General features: G+C 37.8%; 1 protein-coding gene across 3 annotated transcripts in view; it reads left to right on the forward strand.

Annotated features, from left to right (window-relative positions):
• Positions 1-18,862, forward strand: part of ZNF536 (zinc finger protein 536) — a 641,179-nt gene that overhangs the window by 601,400 nt on the left and 20,917 nt on the right. For all 3 annotated transcript variants that reach the window (XM_089663032.1, XM_089663034.1, XM_089663033.1), the window contains one exon: positions 17,309-18,838. In XM_089663032.1, coding sequence (XP_089519158.1) covers positions 17,309-18,838 — 1,530 coding nt within the window. The remainder of the gene's footprint in view (positions 1-17,308; positions 18,839-18,862) is intronic.

Here is an 18,862-nt window from a genome sequence, read left to right on the forward strand (position 1 = left end):
CATATTCATATAAATAAGTGATCAGATAAAAATGGCGAGCGCTAGAGTCTTAGAGCTGCTTGCAACAAAGATAAGTGACAGAACCCAAAGAACAAATAAATAAAGATGGTGCAGCGCAATATATATGTGACTACCAAAATAAATAAATATGTAAAATGATCATAAATCAATATACAATATATAGAAAAAGAGTGCTTATTAACCCCTTGGCGCCGAAGCCTCCCAGCCCTTTAAGGGTTCCAGAAGCTGGGAGGCGGGGTGGGGTTTTAGGGTCATGTGACTGCCGTGATTCGCTGTCACAGCAGTCACATGATCGGGAAAGGTCCCGATTGAAAGAGGAGATCGGGACCTTTCCATGAGTACCGAACGTGTGTGCTGGGAGCGCTCTCAGCACATATGTTTTTTTTAATAGAACACAAATGTGCAGCCGCTCGGCGTCTAGGCCCAGATACCAGGAGGCCGCACATTTACGTTTGGCCAGCGCCAAGAGGTTAAAGTGCCCATGCAATAATATAGTAAAACAAGTCTTTCATGTGACAGTCCAAACAAGGAGTATTAGTGCTTAATCCAAAAAATTCCACTCTTCTGTGCGGAATCCTCTACTACAATGCACTCACCAGAAAGATTGCTGGTTATCAGCTTGTGATACAATATACCCAGAGCCTCCGTCTCTCACTCTTAGAAACCACTGATGATACAACCAGGAACCTGAGATAATCAATAGAGTAAACCCGGAAGCTCCGTCTCTCTCTCTTTGAAACCACTGATGGCGTGACCAGGAGCTTAAGAAGAAGTGCCTGCTTTTATATATATTGTATATTGATTTATTATAATTTTACAGATTTATATATATATATATATATATCTTGATTTATATAATTAGGTGAACCCATTTTCAGCTTCTTTGAACCCCTTACTAGCTTGCTTCAACAATCCAAATGAAATTACAATCAGCAACCTGTTATGCTATAAACGCTCAGTACTGGGTGTGCTGTAAAATATTTGACCCACTTTGAGCTCTACTCGCCCAGAGGACCCCTTACCAGTTTACATACAGCCAGAGATTGGTGGTAAATAATCTGGTTTGCAAAATGTATTGCAGGGGGGTTTATTAATTTACGTATATAAACATCTTAGCGATCCCACTTCATCACCATGTTAAATAATTGAAGTTGGCCCCCACCTGTGTGCCTCCATTCTTCCAGGAAGGCTTTCTTCAAGGTCCGGAGAGTTTCTATGGAAAATTCCGCTAATGGTTCGGTACTGATATTGAATGAAAAGACCTGGCTCATAATTGGTGTTTAAATTATTCCCAAAGCTGATCAGTAGGGTTAAAGTCAGGGCTCTGTGCAGGCCTCTCGAGTTCCTCCACCCTGAACTAGTTAAGTCATATCTTTATAGAGATATTGGTTGAGAAGACCCAACTGATTCCAATTCATCTCAGAGGTGATCAGTAGGGATGAGGTCAGGTCCACTCAACTTCCTCCACACCAAACTCATCAAGTCAAATATTTATGGAGCTGGCTTTGTACACAGGGGCACTATCCTGCTGGCACGTAAATGGTCCTTCTCCAAACTGTTACAACATAATTGGAAGAGCACAGTTATCTAAACAATTGTCTAAACCAGGGGTGGGCAAACTTTTTGACTTGAGGGCCGCAATGGGTTCATATATTGGACCCGGGGGCCTGACCAAGAGTAGATGAATGATGTGTATGTGTCATCCATAGTAAGTATAGTAATATTCCCCCATAGTAAGCATAGTAATTAATCCCCCATATAGTAATTCATCCCCCCCTATAATAATTCATCCCCCATATAGTAATTCATCCCCCATAGTAATTCATCCCCCATAGTAATTCGTCCCCCATATAGTAATTCGTCCCCCATATAGTAATTCATCCCCCATAGTAATTCATCCCCCATATAGTAATTCATCCCCCATAGTAATTCATCCCCCATAGTAATTCGTCCCCCATATAGTAATTCGTCCCCCATATAGTAATTCAACCCCCATAGTAATTCATCCCCCATATAGTAATTCAACCCCCATATAGTAATTCATCCCCCATATAGTAATTCATCCCCCATAGTAATTCATCCCCTATAGTAATTCATCCCCCATATAGTAATTCATCCCCCTATAGTAATTCATCCCCCCTATAGTAATTCATCCCCCATAGTAATTCATCCCCCATATAGTCATTCATCCCCCATAGTAATTCATCCCCCATATAGTAATTCATCCCCTATACAGTAATTCATCCCCCCTATAGTAATTCATCACCCATATAGTAATTCATCCCCCATAGTAATTCATCCCCCATATAGTAATTCATCCCCCATATAGTAATTCATCCCCCATAGTAATTAATCCCCCATAGTAATTCACCCCCCATATAGTAATTCATCCCCCATATAGTAATTCATCCCCCATAGTAATTCATCCCCCATATAGTAATTCATCCCTCATATAGTAATTCATCCCCCATATAGTAATTCATCCCCCATATAGTAATTCATCCCCCATAGTAATTCACCCCCCATAGTAATTAATCCCCCATATTGTAATCCATCCCCCATAGTAATTCATCCCCCATATAGTAATTCATCCCCCATAGTAATTCATCCCCCATAGTAATTCATCCCCCATATAGTAATTCATCCCCCATAGTAATTCATCCCCCATAGTAATTCATCCTCCATAGTAATTCATCCCCCATATAGTAATTCATCCCCCCTATAGTAATTCATTCCCCATATTAATTCATCCCCCATATTAAGTCCCCAAGTCCCCCCTGTGTCAATTCACTTACCTTTGCTCCGCGTGTTCCTCTCGCCGTGTTCCCGCGCCGTTCCGGTCTTCAGGGCGGACTGTGAGAGGAGCCTAGCTCCCCTCACGTTCGTCACGCTGCCCCGCCTACACACATCCTGACAGCCATCCTGACAGTATCATGCTCCGCGGGCCGGATTAAAAGGTCTGCCGGGCCGTAGTTTGCCCATCGCTGGTCTAAACAGTCTTTGTATGCTGCAGTATTTATAGCACCCTCATTGAAAACACCTGAACTCAATAGTCTGGAGGGGTGTTCACATACGTTTGGCTTTTTAGTGTATGTTGGCTTTTCTACAGTGCAGACCAGCCCATAGACTGAGTATATTTCTGTGTAATCCCGCAAGCGATCCTTCAGGGTAAACATTCATGCACTGTTCACCAAAACCATGACAGTGATCGTGGTTTGTTCAGGTTTGTTATCGTCACCTAATTCCACTTGGAAGACGTTAATTTAGCTTGACTGAAAGAAAAAAAATCCTAGAGAGTTTACCTTTGAACAAATGATTGTTAAATTGATACAGATAAAGCATTAGTACATGTACTATAAAATGTTTTTGTTTCAACCTTTTGAGAAAACATTGTTTAAGCTAAAAGTATAAATTGGTTCAAATATGTGCTTGTGATGGTTACAAGGCCATAGTTAGGTACACATTGTTATAAATCACAGAAAAGTAGCTTGTTGATCTGGAACAAGGTGCTTATGTTACTAATATGCTTTTTAAAATGTTAAAAGGAATTTCTGTAGCACAATAGGCTTTTTCAGTGCGTTTCAAAGTGTACCTCATCCAGTGTTGGGCTGACAATTGAACCTACCCAAAGATCCTCTGGTGGTGTAGAAAAAAAAATTGTAATATTCTAACATATTAAAAATGGAGGTTTTTGGATATGTCTGGAGTAAAAATCAGTACAGTATATTTTTTTAGAACCTTATTCACTAGTTGGCCTTCTGTACTCCAATCCACAACCAGCTTGTAATTATCAATCCAGATTTCACCCTTTGTATGTGTTCCCTGCGTAAGAACTACACATATCCAACAGCGAATGAAGTAGTGAGCTCAGGTGAGAAAATTGAATAAAGGTCATTTGTCTAGCTAGTTTCATAATTGCAAAAAAGTAAAAAAAAACCTATTTCCATAAAAGGGTTTTCCGAAGACGATATTTTAGTTTTTCTTAGATGCCAGCAAACAAGGTGCTAGGTGTAACCCTGGATTCTGAACTATCCTTTCAGGCCCACATCCAATCCCTGTCCAAATCATGCCGCCTCAACCTCCGCAACATTTCCAGAATATGCCCCTTCTTAACCAATGATACCACAAAGCTCCTAACTCACTCACTGGTAATCTCTCGACTCGATTACTGCAACTCCCTCCTCATTGGCTTACCTTTACATAGACTATCACCCCTCCAGTTCATCATGAATGCTGCTGCCAGGCTCATCCACCTTTACTAAATGTTCAGTGTCCTCCACCCCTCTCTGCCAATCCCTCCACTGGCCTCCACTCAGTGTCCTCCACCTCTCTCTGCCAATCCCTCCACTGGCCTCCACTCTGTGTCCTCCACCCCTCTCTGCCAATCCCTCCACTGGCCTCCATTCAGTGTCCTTCACCCCTCTCTGCCAATCCCTCCACTGACCTCCATTCAGTGTCCTCCACCCCTCTCTGCCAATCCCTCCACTGGCCTCCATTCAGTGTCCTCCACCCCTCTCTGCCAATCCTTCCACTGGCCTCCGCTCAGTGTCCTCCACCCCTCTCTGCCAATCCCTCCACTGGCCTCCATTCAGTGTCCTCCACCCCTCTCTGCCAATCCCTCCACTGGCCTCCACTCAGTGTCCTCCACCCCTCTCTGCCAATCCCTCCACTGGCCTCCACTCAGTGTCCTCCACCCCTCTCTGCCAATCCCTCCACTGGCCTCCATTCAGTGTCCTCCACCCCTCTCTGCCAATCCTTCCACTGGCCTCCGCTCAGTGTCCTCCACCCCTCTCTGCCAATCCCTCCACTGGCCTCCATTCAGTGTCCTCCACCCCTCTCTGCCAATCCCTCCACTGGCCTCAATTCAGTGTCCTCCACCCCTCTCTGCCAATCCCTCCACTGGGCTCCATTTAGTGCCCTCCACCCCTCTCTGCCAATCCCTCCACTGGCTTCCACTCGCTCAACGAATAAAATTCAAAATACTAACAACTTACAAAGCCATCCACAACTCTGCCCCCAGCTACATCACTAACTTGGTCTCAAAATATCAACCAAACCATTCTCTTCGAACCACCAAAGACCTTCTGCTCTCTAGTTCCCGTGTCACCTCCTCCCATGCTTGCCTCCAGGACTTCTCCTGAGCTTCTCCCATCCTATGGAACTCTCTACCCCAACCTCTCCGGCTGTCTCCTAATCTATCCACCTTTAGAGGATCCCTGAAAACCTTTCTCTTTAAAGAAGTCTATCCTGCTTCTTCCTAGTAAACCGCCATTTATTTCCTCCATCAGCTCATCCCCCCCACAGCTATTACCTTTTGTATCACTCAACCCTTCCTCCTAGATTGTAAGCTCTAACGAGCCGACCATCTGTTTCCTCTTGTACCAAATTGTACTGTAATGTCTACCTTCATTTTGTAAAGCGCTGCGCAAACTGTTGGCATTATATAAATCCTGAATAATAATAATAATTCCCTTGGGGACTTTATTATTTAGAGTCCCTCACTCTTATTAAGACTCTATTGCTATACTTCTTCTGCTGCCAACATTTTAAAAGAAAGTTATAATGGTTGGGGTTTAATTTTTTTTAAAGCCTTCAAATTGATATTTACTTTATTCTACATTTTTTATTCTGTAAATAAAAATTTTGATAAAATGTGCACTTTTTGACACTGGTGCAACAGAGGAGTGTGGGTTTTATGTGCTGAGAGAAGAGGTGTTGCTGCTGCTTTCAGATAGTTTCTTTCTAAAAGAAAGTTTGTATGGAACAGCCCTAGAGAGGGATGAGGGTCACCCCACTAATATATTCAGCTATAGTCAAAGCTGAACTCCAGTCAGCAGTAAAATATTAGTATCAAGTGTCCCCACCCCCGAATACCAAGGTATAATGACATATTTAGTTTAGGGGGTTGTGAAGTAGAGGAATATTTATTTTATTCTTCATTTCCCTGGAAGTCGGGACTCTTCTCTGACCATAGTATGTGGGTGGGCCACCAACACCATCACATACAATGCGGGATCACAGGTTCTACATTGAATGCGATGACGTCAGAGAGGCAGTGGCTGGATGACTGCTGAAGTAGAGGGGCTACTGCTCAAATGGTGGGAGGAACCCTCTGAGAGTAAAGAATAAGGTAAGTAATTCTCAGCTTTAAACATCCCCTTGACTAAATAAATATTGCTGTGTAGGAGGGTCACATGAAACCAATATTTTGCCATTAATTAGATTCAAGCTTTAATTCAAAATTGAGCTATTTGGTTTTCTAACCTCTTGGAGTACGTGACTAGTGAGGGTGCAGGCTGGGGAAAGGCTTGTCCAGACTAAAAGTATGAAGTAGAGGTAGGACGAGCTTAGCCCGACTCCCACACACCTCGCCCAGCCCAAATGGTTAGTGGGTCAGAAGAAGCCTCATCTCAACTGATCCAAGCCATGCCCCCAACATGTTTTGCCCTACCTCCCGGGGCCTAATCATGGATGTGGTGGAGCAAAACATGTTAGGGGCATGGCTTCCATATATCAAGATGAGACTGCTTTTACCTGCTAACCACTCTGAGCAGGCGAGATGTGCGGTGGAAGGGCTATATTTTCCTACTATGTGTTTCCTAGTGTGCTCATGGAGTGGCTGTCCACTCTTCCGAGAAGATACAGAGCCCCTGGAGACTGCAGATACTTCACCAGCGCCATTCAATCCACAGCAATGGTTTTGGAAAGAGTACCTTGATATAATAACAATTTTTTTCACTGTTTCTCTACAGCTCCTAAAATTTATGTAAAATGGCAGTTGCCTTTTATAGCCTACTTTACAACAAGATAAAAAATAAAACCCTGGGGCCATTTGTATAACGAGGGAAGAAAAAAGCCTAAACTCCAAGAGGAGACTCTTGCCTGAAATCTGGTAGAGATAAAACCAGGGATCGAACTGCAGTGGGTTTTCCCAGATCAACTGGTGGTTAATTTAGGCAGATTTCCAATTTCAAAAATATACATTAAAACTCAATCCTCGAGCTAGTTTAACAGATTGTTTCTGAGCAGATTGACATCTGTCTAAACAAGGTCCTCCCGGAATATACTCATCGAAAATGATGATGTAATTAATTACGCAGGTGCTGTTGAGTTTTACCATGAGGGGGGAATATCACTTTTATGTTGCAATCTATTGTATATACTGTATAATATTATTGTCTTGTCTGAGTTCTATTTTGATCTGCATTGAGCTTTTAGGAAGGATGGATGTACTTAACAGGCCCATAGACATGAAATCATTGTCCCAGGGAGTCCTCGGCAGACCTGACCAGGTGAACTGATCTCGGAGAAAGAATCAATTGTCCACAATTAATTTTCTGGACTATTTATTAATGTTCCCTCGCTAGGAGCATATTGCCCTTTTGGCTGATAGGGGCATGCATGTCTCAGTATCTCTAAAGAGGTGTTGTGCAGGAGATAGATCTTCTGATAACTCTATAATGTCTTTGTGCAGCCAATAATTACATCTTTAAACATGAACTATAGGAGAAGGAATAAAATGGTAAGGGACCAAAGAAACCCAGTGAAGGGTACTGTTAATGCTACAGCAAGCAAAGACAATTTTGACAATTGTTTGCTCCCAGCCTTGCGGCAGTAGTTGCGGTGAAGGCCCTTTCAGCATGATTGTGCCCCCATAAGTGCTAAATGGTTAGCACTTCCACCTGGCAGTACTAGGGTTGTTGGTTTGAATCCCAACCACGGCACCACGTGCCTGGAGTTTGCATGTTCTCCCTGTGCCTGCGTGAGTTTCCTCCAGGTCCTCCGGTTTCCTCCACACTCCAAAGACATGCTGGTAGGTTAATTGGTTCCTATCTAAATTGGCCCCTAGTATGTGTATGTATGGATGTGAGTTAGGGTCCTTAGATTGTACTCCCATTGAGGGTTAGGGACTGATGTGAATGTACAATATATACAGTCAGGTCCATAAATATTGGGACATCGACACAATTCTAACATTTTTGGCTCTGTACACCACCACAATGGATTTGAAATGAAACAAACAAGATGTGCTTTAACTACAGACTGTCAGCTTTAATTTGAGGATATTTACATCCAAATCAGGTGAACGGTGTAGGAATTACAACAGTTTGCATATGTGCCTCCCACTTGTTAAGGGGCCAAAAGTAATGGGACAGAATAATAATCATAAATCAAACTTTCACTTTTTAATACTTGGTTGCAAATCCTTTGCAGTCAATTACAGCCTGAAGTCTGGAACGCATAGACATCACCAGACGCTGGGTTTCATCCCTGGTGATGCTCTGCCAGGCCTCTACTGCAACTGTCTTCAGTTCCTGCTTGTTCTTGGGACATTTTCCCTTCAGTTTTGTCTTCAGCAAGTGAAATGCTCAATCAGATTCAGGTCAGGTGATTGACTTGGCCATTGCAGAACATTCCACTTCTTTCCCTTAAAAAACTCTTTGGTTGCTTTTGCAGTCTGCTTTGGGTCATTGTCCATCTGCACTGTGAAGCGTCCAATGAGTTGTGAAGCATTTGGCTGAATATGAGCAGATAATATTCCCGAAACACTTCACAATTCATCCGGCTGCTTTTGTCAGCAGTCACATCATCAATAAATACAAGAGAACCAGTTCCATTGGCAGCCACACATGCCCACGCCATGACACTACCACCACCATGCTTCACTGATGAGGTGGTATGCGACGGATCATGAGCAGTTCCTTTCCTTCTCCATACTCATCTCTTCCCATCACTCGGGTACAAGTTGATGTCGGTCTCATCTGTCCATAGGATGTTGTTCCAGAACTGTGAAGGCTTTTTTAGATGTCGTTTGGCAAACTCTAATCTGGCCTTCCTGTTTTTGAGGCTCATCAATGGTTTCCATCTTGTGGTGAACCCTCTGTATTCACTCTGGTGAAGTCTTCTCTTGATTGGTGACTTTGACACACATACACCTACCTCCTGGAGAGTGTTCTTGATCTGGCCAACTGTTGTGAAGGGTGTTTTCTTCACCAGGGAAAGAATTCTTCAGCCATCCACCACAGTTGTTTTCCGTGGTCTTCCGGGTCTTTTGGTGTTGCTGAGCTCACCGGTGCGTTCCTTCTTTTTAAGAATGTTCCAAACAGTTGTTTTGGCCACGCCTAATGTTTTTGCTATCTCTCTGATGGGTTTGTTTTGTTTTTTTCAGCCTAATGATGGCTTGCTTCACTGATAGTGACAGCTCTTTGGATCTCATCTTGAGAGTTGACAGCAACAGATTCCAAATGCAAATAGCACACTTGAAATGAACTCTGGACCTTTTATCTGCTCATTGTAATTGGGATAATGAGGGAATAACACACACCTGGCCATGGAACAGCTGAGAAGCCAATTGTCCCATTACTTTTGGTCCCTTAACAAGTGGGAGGCACATATGCAAACTGTTGTAATTCCTACACCGTTCACCTGATTTGGATGTAAATACCCTCAAATTAAAGCTGACGGTCTGCAGTTAAAGCACATCTTGTTCGCTTCATTTCAAATCCATTGTGGTGGTGTATAGAGCCAAAAATGTTAGAATTGTGTCGATGTCCCAATATTTATGGACCTGACTGTATGTAATGTGCTGCGTAAATTGGCATGAGTTGTCTGCTTTAGTAAAATATCCAGTTACTTTATTTCACTTAATGAAACATATTTCATGGCTTTAAATTGGCACTTCCTCAGTCCAAGGTGATAAAATTGGTGCAGAGTCTGTGACAGTGATGTCATCTAGTTGGATGGGATGGGAATGCCCTAGCAATAGAGAAGGACCACCCTGGCCCTTTGGGGAGACAGGTTTTCTCCACCCACGCACTAGGAAGGCTGCGTGTTCCCCCCTAGCTAGGTGACTGCATCCTCAACAGTTGTAGGTCCATTTTTGACATTTGGAAGCACTGTATCCTTGTTTCTGAATTAATCTACTACCTTACAAAGGCTTTCCGACCTTCTTCTCTTTTCTTTTTTGTTAGAAACCCTGAGCTTTACTAGAAACCCCTATCCAGCTCCTCAGGATCCTACTAGAAACCCCTAGCCAACGCCTCAGGATCCTACTAGAAACCCCTATCCAGCTCCTCAGGATCCTACTAGAAACCCCTAGCCAGCTCCTCAGGATCCTACTAGAAACCCCTAGCCAGCTCCTCAGGATCCTACTAGAAACCCCTAGCCAGCTTCTCAGGATCCTTCAATCTGCGATCTACCACCACGCCCCAGACCTTTTTCCCAGAAGGATGGAGGCCGTTAGCGCTGAAAGGACAGAAGGGCAATTGTGAATCCCCTTGATTTTTACAATGAGATGTCCACCATGTGAAGGAATAGGCGTACATGTAGATATTTAATTACTCTTAGTACCAGTGTTGGCTAGAAGCTTCTAGAGTACCTACATTTATTTTGGGTTCTAGTATCAACTGTGATTAAAAAAAAACATAAAAAGAATTATAGAGGCAATAAAAAAAAGAAAGGTAAAGTTTCAGTAAATAAATTGTGAAAAATTCTGTAAAGGTCTACTAAATTGAAAATGGTCTTTGCAGAGCAGTTCAAAATGTTGACTCAACTAAATTAACCTCTGTAGTTCTCTATTACTGCTCACATGAAAAGGTTCTTCCAGCTTTTTTTTTTTTCCATTAAAGTAAAATTTTAGGCATTTTTTTTGTTTAATTTTGGATAGAGCAAGGGTGGGTTATAACCCCTGATTTTCATGCCCTGTGTCCCATTGTGGAGACTTCCCTTCACTTCCTGCCCCATAGCCAAACAGCAAGTGAGAGGAAAGCCATACAAATGAAGGGAATTCCTTGGGGACCCCAAGGTCCAAAGGAACTTTTCTGGGGACAGACCAAAATCCGGGATTTTCTTTTACTTTCACTTTCAATGATAATGGCAAACATGACAATTGGAGATGGGGAATCTCCCTAATGGAGGCGCAGAAAGCCATAAAAACTGACAGGTGTTCTAATCCCTCCCCACTTTATCCAAAGCTAAAAAAAAAAGTTTTCCCTTTAGTTATACTTTAACTCTCTGGCCTGTTATTGTACAAAGACAGGAACGGTATTAAAAACTACTTCTAATCCACCTGGGCATTGAGGGAAAAAAATTGGGCATTGAGGCTCATTATGACAAAGGCTTTTATGGAGAGATACAGAATTTAGTTGGGGGGGCTAATTGCTTTGTTTTCCACTCATAACCAGGGGCGGACTGACCATTTCGAAACTCAGGCACTGCCCGAGGGCCCAGGGTCAGTAGGGGGCCCCATGAGATGCCCCTGGTACCATTTTCATAGGCTTTTTTGAGTTTGGGCAAGGACACAGGGGCCCCATGATCCCCTATTGCCCGGGGGCCCCATGCGTTGTCAGTCCGCCCCTGCTCATAACTGTTTTCTTTAAAATGTGTGCACAGTCGTAATTTGTGGATATCAGTCTTGTGTACAATAAACATGCACTGTTCTTTTTTTTTTCCCGAAGAACTGAATAAATATGGCATCATTATTTTCGAATACAAAATCCTTCTGAGCACGGAAACGTCCTTTGGTGCAAATATTTCCTTTGCTTTGTTTAGCAAAAATATCCAGCCGATAACTTCAAAAGCAGTTTTTTATTTTCCTCTCTCAGATTAAAAAAAAAAAAAAAAAAAGCATGAACACAAATAAGGTATTTTTTTAATCATACGGCCGTTATAATGTTACCAATCATATATATATTATGGTACATGTGATTCTTAATACACCAGTGACCGTATAATTTGTAATAATCCATATTGTAATATTTATGCAAATGTATCAACCTTTTATAGAGATTGCTTTTGTATAAGTTCAAGAATTTATTTATTTAGCCGCAATATCTTTTTTAGGTATTTCCATTTAAAGCGTATCATTTCCATCGACTATATTTTTAACCGATCGGGGTTTAGAATTTCAGCTTTTATAGCTCTTTTGCTTTTATATTTCTTATTCTCTTTCACTTTGCATGCAGTAACATTTTAATAGAAACAATTTGCATTCTATTTAAAGAAATATGCAAATGTTATTTTTATCATTAAAATTACATAGCAGTTAAATCAACATTTGTTTCACAGTTCTAAATCATAATCTAAGCACGGGCTTTTTTTTTTTTTTTCCTCTTGTTAATAATTACATATATATTGTAGGCACATTAAAGATTGTATTTGTGAGCCAGGAAAACCATCAGTACATACAGAAATCACTGCAAAGCCTTTGCAGATAATTACCATATAAAATAGAGCTTCCTAATATATTTTGCATTTCTTCATTAGTAAGGGTTTTATTTAATTTTTATTGACAAAGTTTAATTTAACCTATACATTGCTTCTGCTTAAGCTACAGTAATGGAATGACTTTAATATTTTAGAATATCTGTGTTTATAGATCTGTATTTAGAAACAATGCAATAGGTCTGTAGATCTCAGAATTCTTCTGGAATGCTGCCCTCTAAATAATGATAAATTACTCGTGCAGTATGCCATTTGCTAATTATATCCATGATTTACTGCAGAGCACGACTTAAATCATTCATTTCAGTCTTGCGTAACAGTGCCATAAAAAATTTTTTTTTTTTTTTTTTAGTTTTTAAAAATGGTTACCATGTGTATAATTTAAACAAATTTTAACAGCTTTTGTATTCCGTGAATATTCAAGCCTATAACTTTTTTTTTTTTAAATTTATGTTAGCTATTATGGCGTATGTGTTTTTGAAAGGAATTTTTATATATTCTGATTTTCTAAAAATGTAAGTTAATGTATTCTCGCAAATGTGTTTTCAAAAAAAGAAAATGATCTCTAAAGTTATAATAAACACCACATAATACATATATTAAGTATTAAGAGTATATTTCAGTAAAACATTGGCTAAAACGTTATGTATTTTATTTCGCATTGATTTAGTTAGAAAATAAAATATACACTTTTTTTGAGTGGCAGTTGTTTAGATTTTTATTTTATATATTTTTTTTATGAAACCTGAGTTATGATATTATTTTTTTTTCTTGGTTTAGCTGTGAAATACCACATTGAGTGATTGTTGGTGGTCAGGAAAAAAAAAATCTGGGTTTCTTAAAAAACAATTCACATTGAGATATTGATAAATCACTTCGATGTTTTTGGTCAACTTCAGGATAGTATGTATAGTATCTCTATGCCTTCTACTAGTTGTTCTGTAATTTTCTATTTGGACTTTGTAAGTCTGATATCACTTTAAAAAACTTTACTAAAAATATAATTACTTTTAAAAAATCACATATATTTCAGTGAAAATTTTAATTCCCAAGTAAAATAAATCAACTTTGAGAACTGCTTGATACATATATATAGGATTTAAATATATTTATATATATATTTATATTTTTTTTTTCTTTTTTGTTTTAATTGAACAAAAGAAAATGATCTCTAAAGTTATAATAAACACCACATAATACATATATTAAGTATTAAGAGTATATTTCAGTAAAACATTGGCTAAAACGTTATGTATTTTATTTTGCATTGATTTAGTTAGAAAATAAAATATACACTTTTTTTGAGTGGCAGTTGTTTAGATTTTTATTTTATATATTTTTTTTATGAAACCTGAGTTATGATATTATTTTTTTTTCTTGGTTTAGCTGTGAAATACCACATTGAGTGATTGTTGGTGGTCAGGAAAAAAAAATCTGGTTTTCTTAAAAAACAATTCACAGTGAGATATTGATAAATCACTTCAATGTTTTTGGTCAACTTCAGGATAGTATGTATAGTATCTCTATGCCTTCTACTAGTTGTTCTGTAATTTTCTATTTGGACTTTGTAAGTCTGATATCACTTTGAAAAACTTTACTAAAAATATAATTACTTTTAAAAAATCACATATATTTCAGTGAAAATTTTAATTCCCAAGTAAAATAAATCAACTTTGAGAACTGCTTGATACATATATATAGGATTTAAATATATTTATATATATATTTATATTTTTTTTTTTCTTTTTTGTTTTAATTGAACAAAAGAAAATGATCTCTAAAGTTATAATAAACACCACATAATACATATATTAAGTATTAAGAGTATATTTCAGTAAAACATTGGCTAAAACGTTATGTATTTTATTTCGCATTGATTTAGTTAGAAAATAAAATATACACTTTTTTTGAGTGGCAGTTGTTTAGATTTTTATTTTATATATATTTTTTTATGAAACCTGAGTTATGATATTATTTTTTTTTCTTGGTTTAGCTGTGAAATACCACATTGAGTGATTGTTGGTGGTCAGGAAAAAAAAAATCTGGTTTTCTTAAAAAACAATTCACATTGAGATATTGATAAATCACTTCGATGTTTTTGGTCAACTTCAGGATAGTATGTATAGTATCTCTATGCCTTCTACTAGTTGTTCTGTAATTTTCTATTTGGACTTTGTAAGTCTGATATCACTTTAAAAAACTTTACTAAAAATATAATTACTTTTAAAAAATCACATATATTTCAGTGAAAATTTTAATTCCCAATTAAAATAAATCAACTTTGAGAACTGCTTGATACATATATATAGGATTTAAATATATTTATATATATATTTTTTTTCTTTTTTGTTTTAATTGAACAAAAGAAAATGATCTCTAAAGTTATAATAAACACCACATAATACATATATTAAGTATTAAGAGTATATTTCAGTAAAACATCGGCTAAAACGTTATGTATTTTATTTCGCATTGATTTAGTTAGAAAATAAAATATACGCTTTTTTTGAGTGGCAGTTGTTTAGATTTTTATTTTATATATTTTTTTTATGAAACCTGAGTTATGATATTTTTTTTTTCTTGGTTTAGCTGTGAAATACCACATTGAGTGATTGTTGGTGGTCAGGAAAAAAAAAATCTGGTTTTCTTAAAAAACAATTCACGTTGAGATATTGATAAATCACTTCGATGTTTTTGGTCAACTTCAGGATAGTATGTATAGTATCTCTATGCCTTCTACTAGTTGTTCTGTAATTTTCTATTTGGACTTTGTAAGTCTGATATCACTTTAAAAAACTTTACTAAAAATATAATTACTTTTAAAAAATCACATATATTTCAGTGAAAATTTTAATTCCCAAGTAAAATAAATCAACTTTGAGAACTGCTTGATACATATATATAGGATTTAAATATATTTATATATATATTTATATTTTTTTTTTTCTTTTTTGTTTTAATTGAACAAAAGAAAATGATCTCTAAAGTTATAATAAACACCACATAATACATATATTAAGTATTAAGAGTATATTTCAGTAAAACATTGGCTAAAACGTTATGTATTTTATTTCGCATTGATTTAGTTAGAAAATAAAATATACACTTTTTTTGAGTGGCAGTTGTTTAGATTTTTATTTTATATATATTTTTTTATGAAACCTGAGTTATGATATTATTTTTTTTTCTTGGTTTAGCTGTGAAATACCACATTGAGTGATTGTTGGTGGTCAGGAAAAAAAAAATCTGGTTTTCTTAAAAAACAATTCACATTGAGATATTGATAAATCACTTCGATGTTTTTGGTCAACTTCAGGATAGTATGTATAGTATCTCTATGCCTTCTACTAGTTGTTCTGTAATTTTCTATTTGGACTTTGTAAGTCTGATATCACTTTGAAAAACTTTACTAAAAATATAATTACTTTTGAAAAATCACATATATTTCAGTGAAAATTTTAATTCCCAAGTAAAAAAAATCAACTTTGAGATCTGCTTGATACATATATATAGGATTTAAATATATTTATATATATATTTATATTTTTTTTTTCTTTTTTGTTTTAATTGAACAAATTGCTTGGTTTAGCTGTGAAATACCACATTGAGTGATTGTTGGTGGTCAGGAAAAAAAAAATCTGGTTTTCTTAAAAAACAATTCACATTGAGATATTGATAAATCACTTCAATGTTTTTGGTCAACTTCAGGATATTATGTATAGTATCTCTATGCCTTCTACTAGTTGTTCTGTAATTTTCTTTTTGGACTTTGTAAGTCTGATATCACTTTACTAAAAATATAATTACTTTTAAAAAATCACATATATTCCAGTGAAAATTTTAATTCCCAAGTAAAAAAAATCAACTTTGAGATCTGCTTGATACATATATATAGGTTTTAAATATATATGTATATATATATATATATATATATATATATATATTTTTTTTTTTTCTTTTTTGTTTTAATTGAACATTTGTTAGAAGATAACTGTAGGAGTTTTGGTGAGTGGTGTCTTATTATGTTCTACTTTCGTGTTGATAATAAATATTGAGTTAAGCATTGTTTATATTTTTACAGCACAGCCATATTGTTTCATTTTTTTGTCAGCTTTTAGCTTACTTCATCCATCTGTTGTTTTTACAGAAGGAAAAATATCAGCACCAACTTAAAAGGGTATACTGCAAATTTCTTGAAATTCTACACACGCATTTAAGGTTTTAAGAATCCTTTCTAGACCAATAATTTTAGAATGTTGGACCTTGAGCATTTGCTCAAACCTGTTAGTCGGAAAAAAAAAAATGAAACCTCGTACCGGTTGTTTTTGATAATGGTTTGCAACCATTTTTCTTCTTTTTTTCATGGCCAAGTCATTACCCTTCACGAGCTGTAGGTAGAGGAAACATGTAAGGCCAGTAACTTTTTTTTTTTATGTGGATTGCAACTATAGCTGTTCATATGGCATGTGGCCATATTATAATTTGTTTGTGGAAGTGGAACCATCTATCTGAGTTAATAGGTTCATTATTGGGTATGTTGATAAATTCGGTAAATGGCTTTCAGTCTGTATATTCCTCTTCCCAACCATTGACCAACTCCAATGAAACCATAAGCAGCTCAGTGCTTTGGCGTAAAGGCAGATTCTGTCCATTTTCTCTGCCAACTGTTTGACTTAACTATCCATTGATCCTGTAGCCAGGTGGGAGGATCGACCAATAAGAGGCCATTCTTTTTGGCTTAATTTAGAGAGAACACTAAAAGCATTTTATGCCAGTTCAGAAAAATAGCTTTTTTGCAATTAAGGAAATATTTTTATTAATTGATAAATGCAGCAGCAAATAAAGCAGAGTGTGGGAGAGTATATCAGAACATTGTAGAAACTGGTCTTAACATCAAAGGATCTTTGCAGACATTCACGGACAGCTTTGTAAATTATTTTTAAGTGATAAATGCATTTTATCAATTAATAATACATCCTACATAATAAAAAAAACATTCAAAGTTATATAGGACAATACTTTAAAATATTAACACATTTTAATTTTTTTTTTGGTGAAACTTTAGGTGAGAAGCCTTACAAGTGTCCCCATTGTGACTATGCTGGCACTCAATCAGCATCACTGAAGTACCACCTGGAGCGCCACCATCGAGAAAGGCAGAATGGCTCTGGCCCTATTGCTAGTCATGGGCATACTCCAGGACAGGAGCACAAGGATGAAACAGCCAGCAAGAGTTCCCTATTTATGAGACCTGACATTTTACGAGGAGCGTTTAAAGGCCTCCCTGGAATTGATTTCAGAAGCGGTGTAATGTCCCAGCAATGGCAGTCAGGGTTGATGTCTGGGGATCGTCAGGGACAGTCAAGTAGCATTAGTCCTGAGGTTTCTTCAGAAGCTTTGAAAAAATCAGAGATCTCTTCTAAAGCAGCGAATATTGCAGAATTCGGGAGAGCATATCAGAACATTGTAGGAAATGGTGTTAACTTCCAGGGCTCTTTGCAGGCCTTCATGGACAGCTTTGTTTTAAGTTCTTTGAAGAAAGAGAAGGAGATGAAAGAGAAGGCCTTGCTAGAGTCACTTCCTATAAAGGTTTCCAGGTCTGACAACTGTGAAGACAAAGTGGAGAACAAAACACCACAGAGGAAAATGGAAAAGTCTCAGTACGAACCTCTAGACCTGTCGGTGAGGCCAGATGCTCCATCTCTTCCAGGTTCATCTGTAACAGTCCAAGATAACATTGCTTGGCACGGCTGTTTGTTTTGTTCTTTTACTACATCATCCATGGAGTTGATGGCCTTGCATCTCCAAGCTAACCATTTAGGAAAAGCAAAGCGTAAGGACAGCTTAATGGGTACCACAAATAAAATCGCTGCCTCTTCTTCTTCAGCACAGTGCGGAAAAGAAATGATGTCAAAATTGAGTCCATTGCAAAATTCTGAAAAAACTCCAAACTCTAAAGAGACTTTATCTGATCATAAAAGCGCTTCATGGTCCAGTCATATGGATCCAGTGTTTAACAATTTTCCAACTGAATTCTACAAGCAGTTTGGTGTATATCCTCACTCGGTTGGGTCCAATGCTCAAAACTCTTGCTCTAACATGGATATTGACTCTCAGTCTACCCCGGATGATGAAGCGCATGCCTTGCAGTGTGATTCAGTTAATACAGTTGCTACTGATGACCTCTCCGATGAATCCTCATCTGAGGACATGGAAACGTGTAAAGAAGACGAGAATGAAGATGAAGAAATTGACACTGAACCAGAAAACATGAACACGGCTGACGAACAGAACAAAGAAGACCATGAAGAAGAAGATCCTCTACTGAATTCAGCTGCTCTCAGACCTTCTGAAAACATGGTTTCTTCAACACCGCAGATGATTGAAAAACAGTGGCATCCAAATCTTCCATTGCCTCATGAAACGCCACAAAGCTCTTTGCAACCTGACCAAGCGTCCGGTCCAGATCCTTTGGAGAAGCAGGTTAATATGCTTTCCGTTCTTCGAGCTTACAGCTCTGACAGTATGGCTGCTTTTAACGGACTTGCAAGCAACACAACAAACAGTGGATGTATGAAGAGACCAGATTTATGTGGTAAGTTGATATGACAAATACAGA

This window comes from Staurois parvus, unplaced genomic scaffold (assembly GCF_062004578.1).
Source record: "Staurois parvus isolate SC_StPar_1 unplaced genomic scaffold, SC_StPar_1.0 ptg001614l, whole genome shotgun sequence".
In the NCBI taxonomy this organism is placed as follows: Eukaryota; Metazoa; Chordata; class Amphibia; order Anura; family Ranidae; genus Staurois; species Staurois parvus.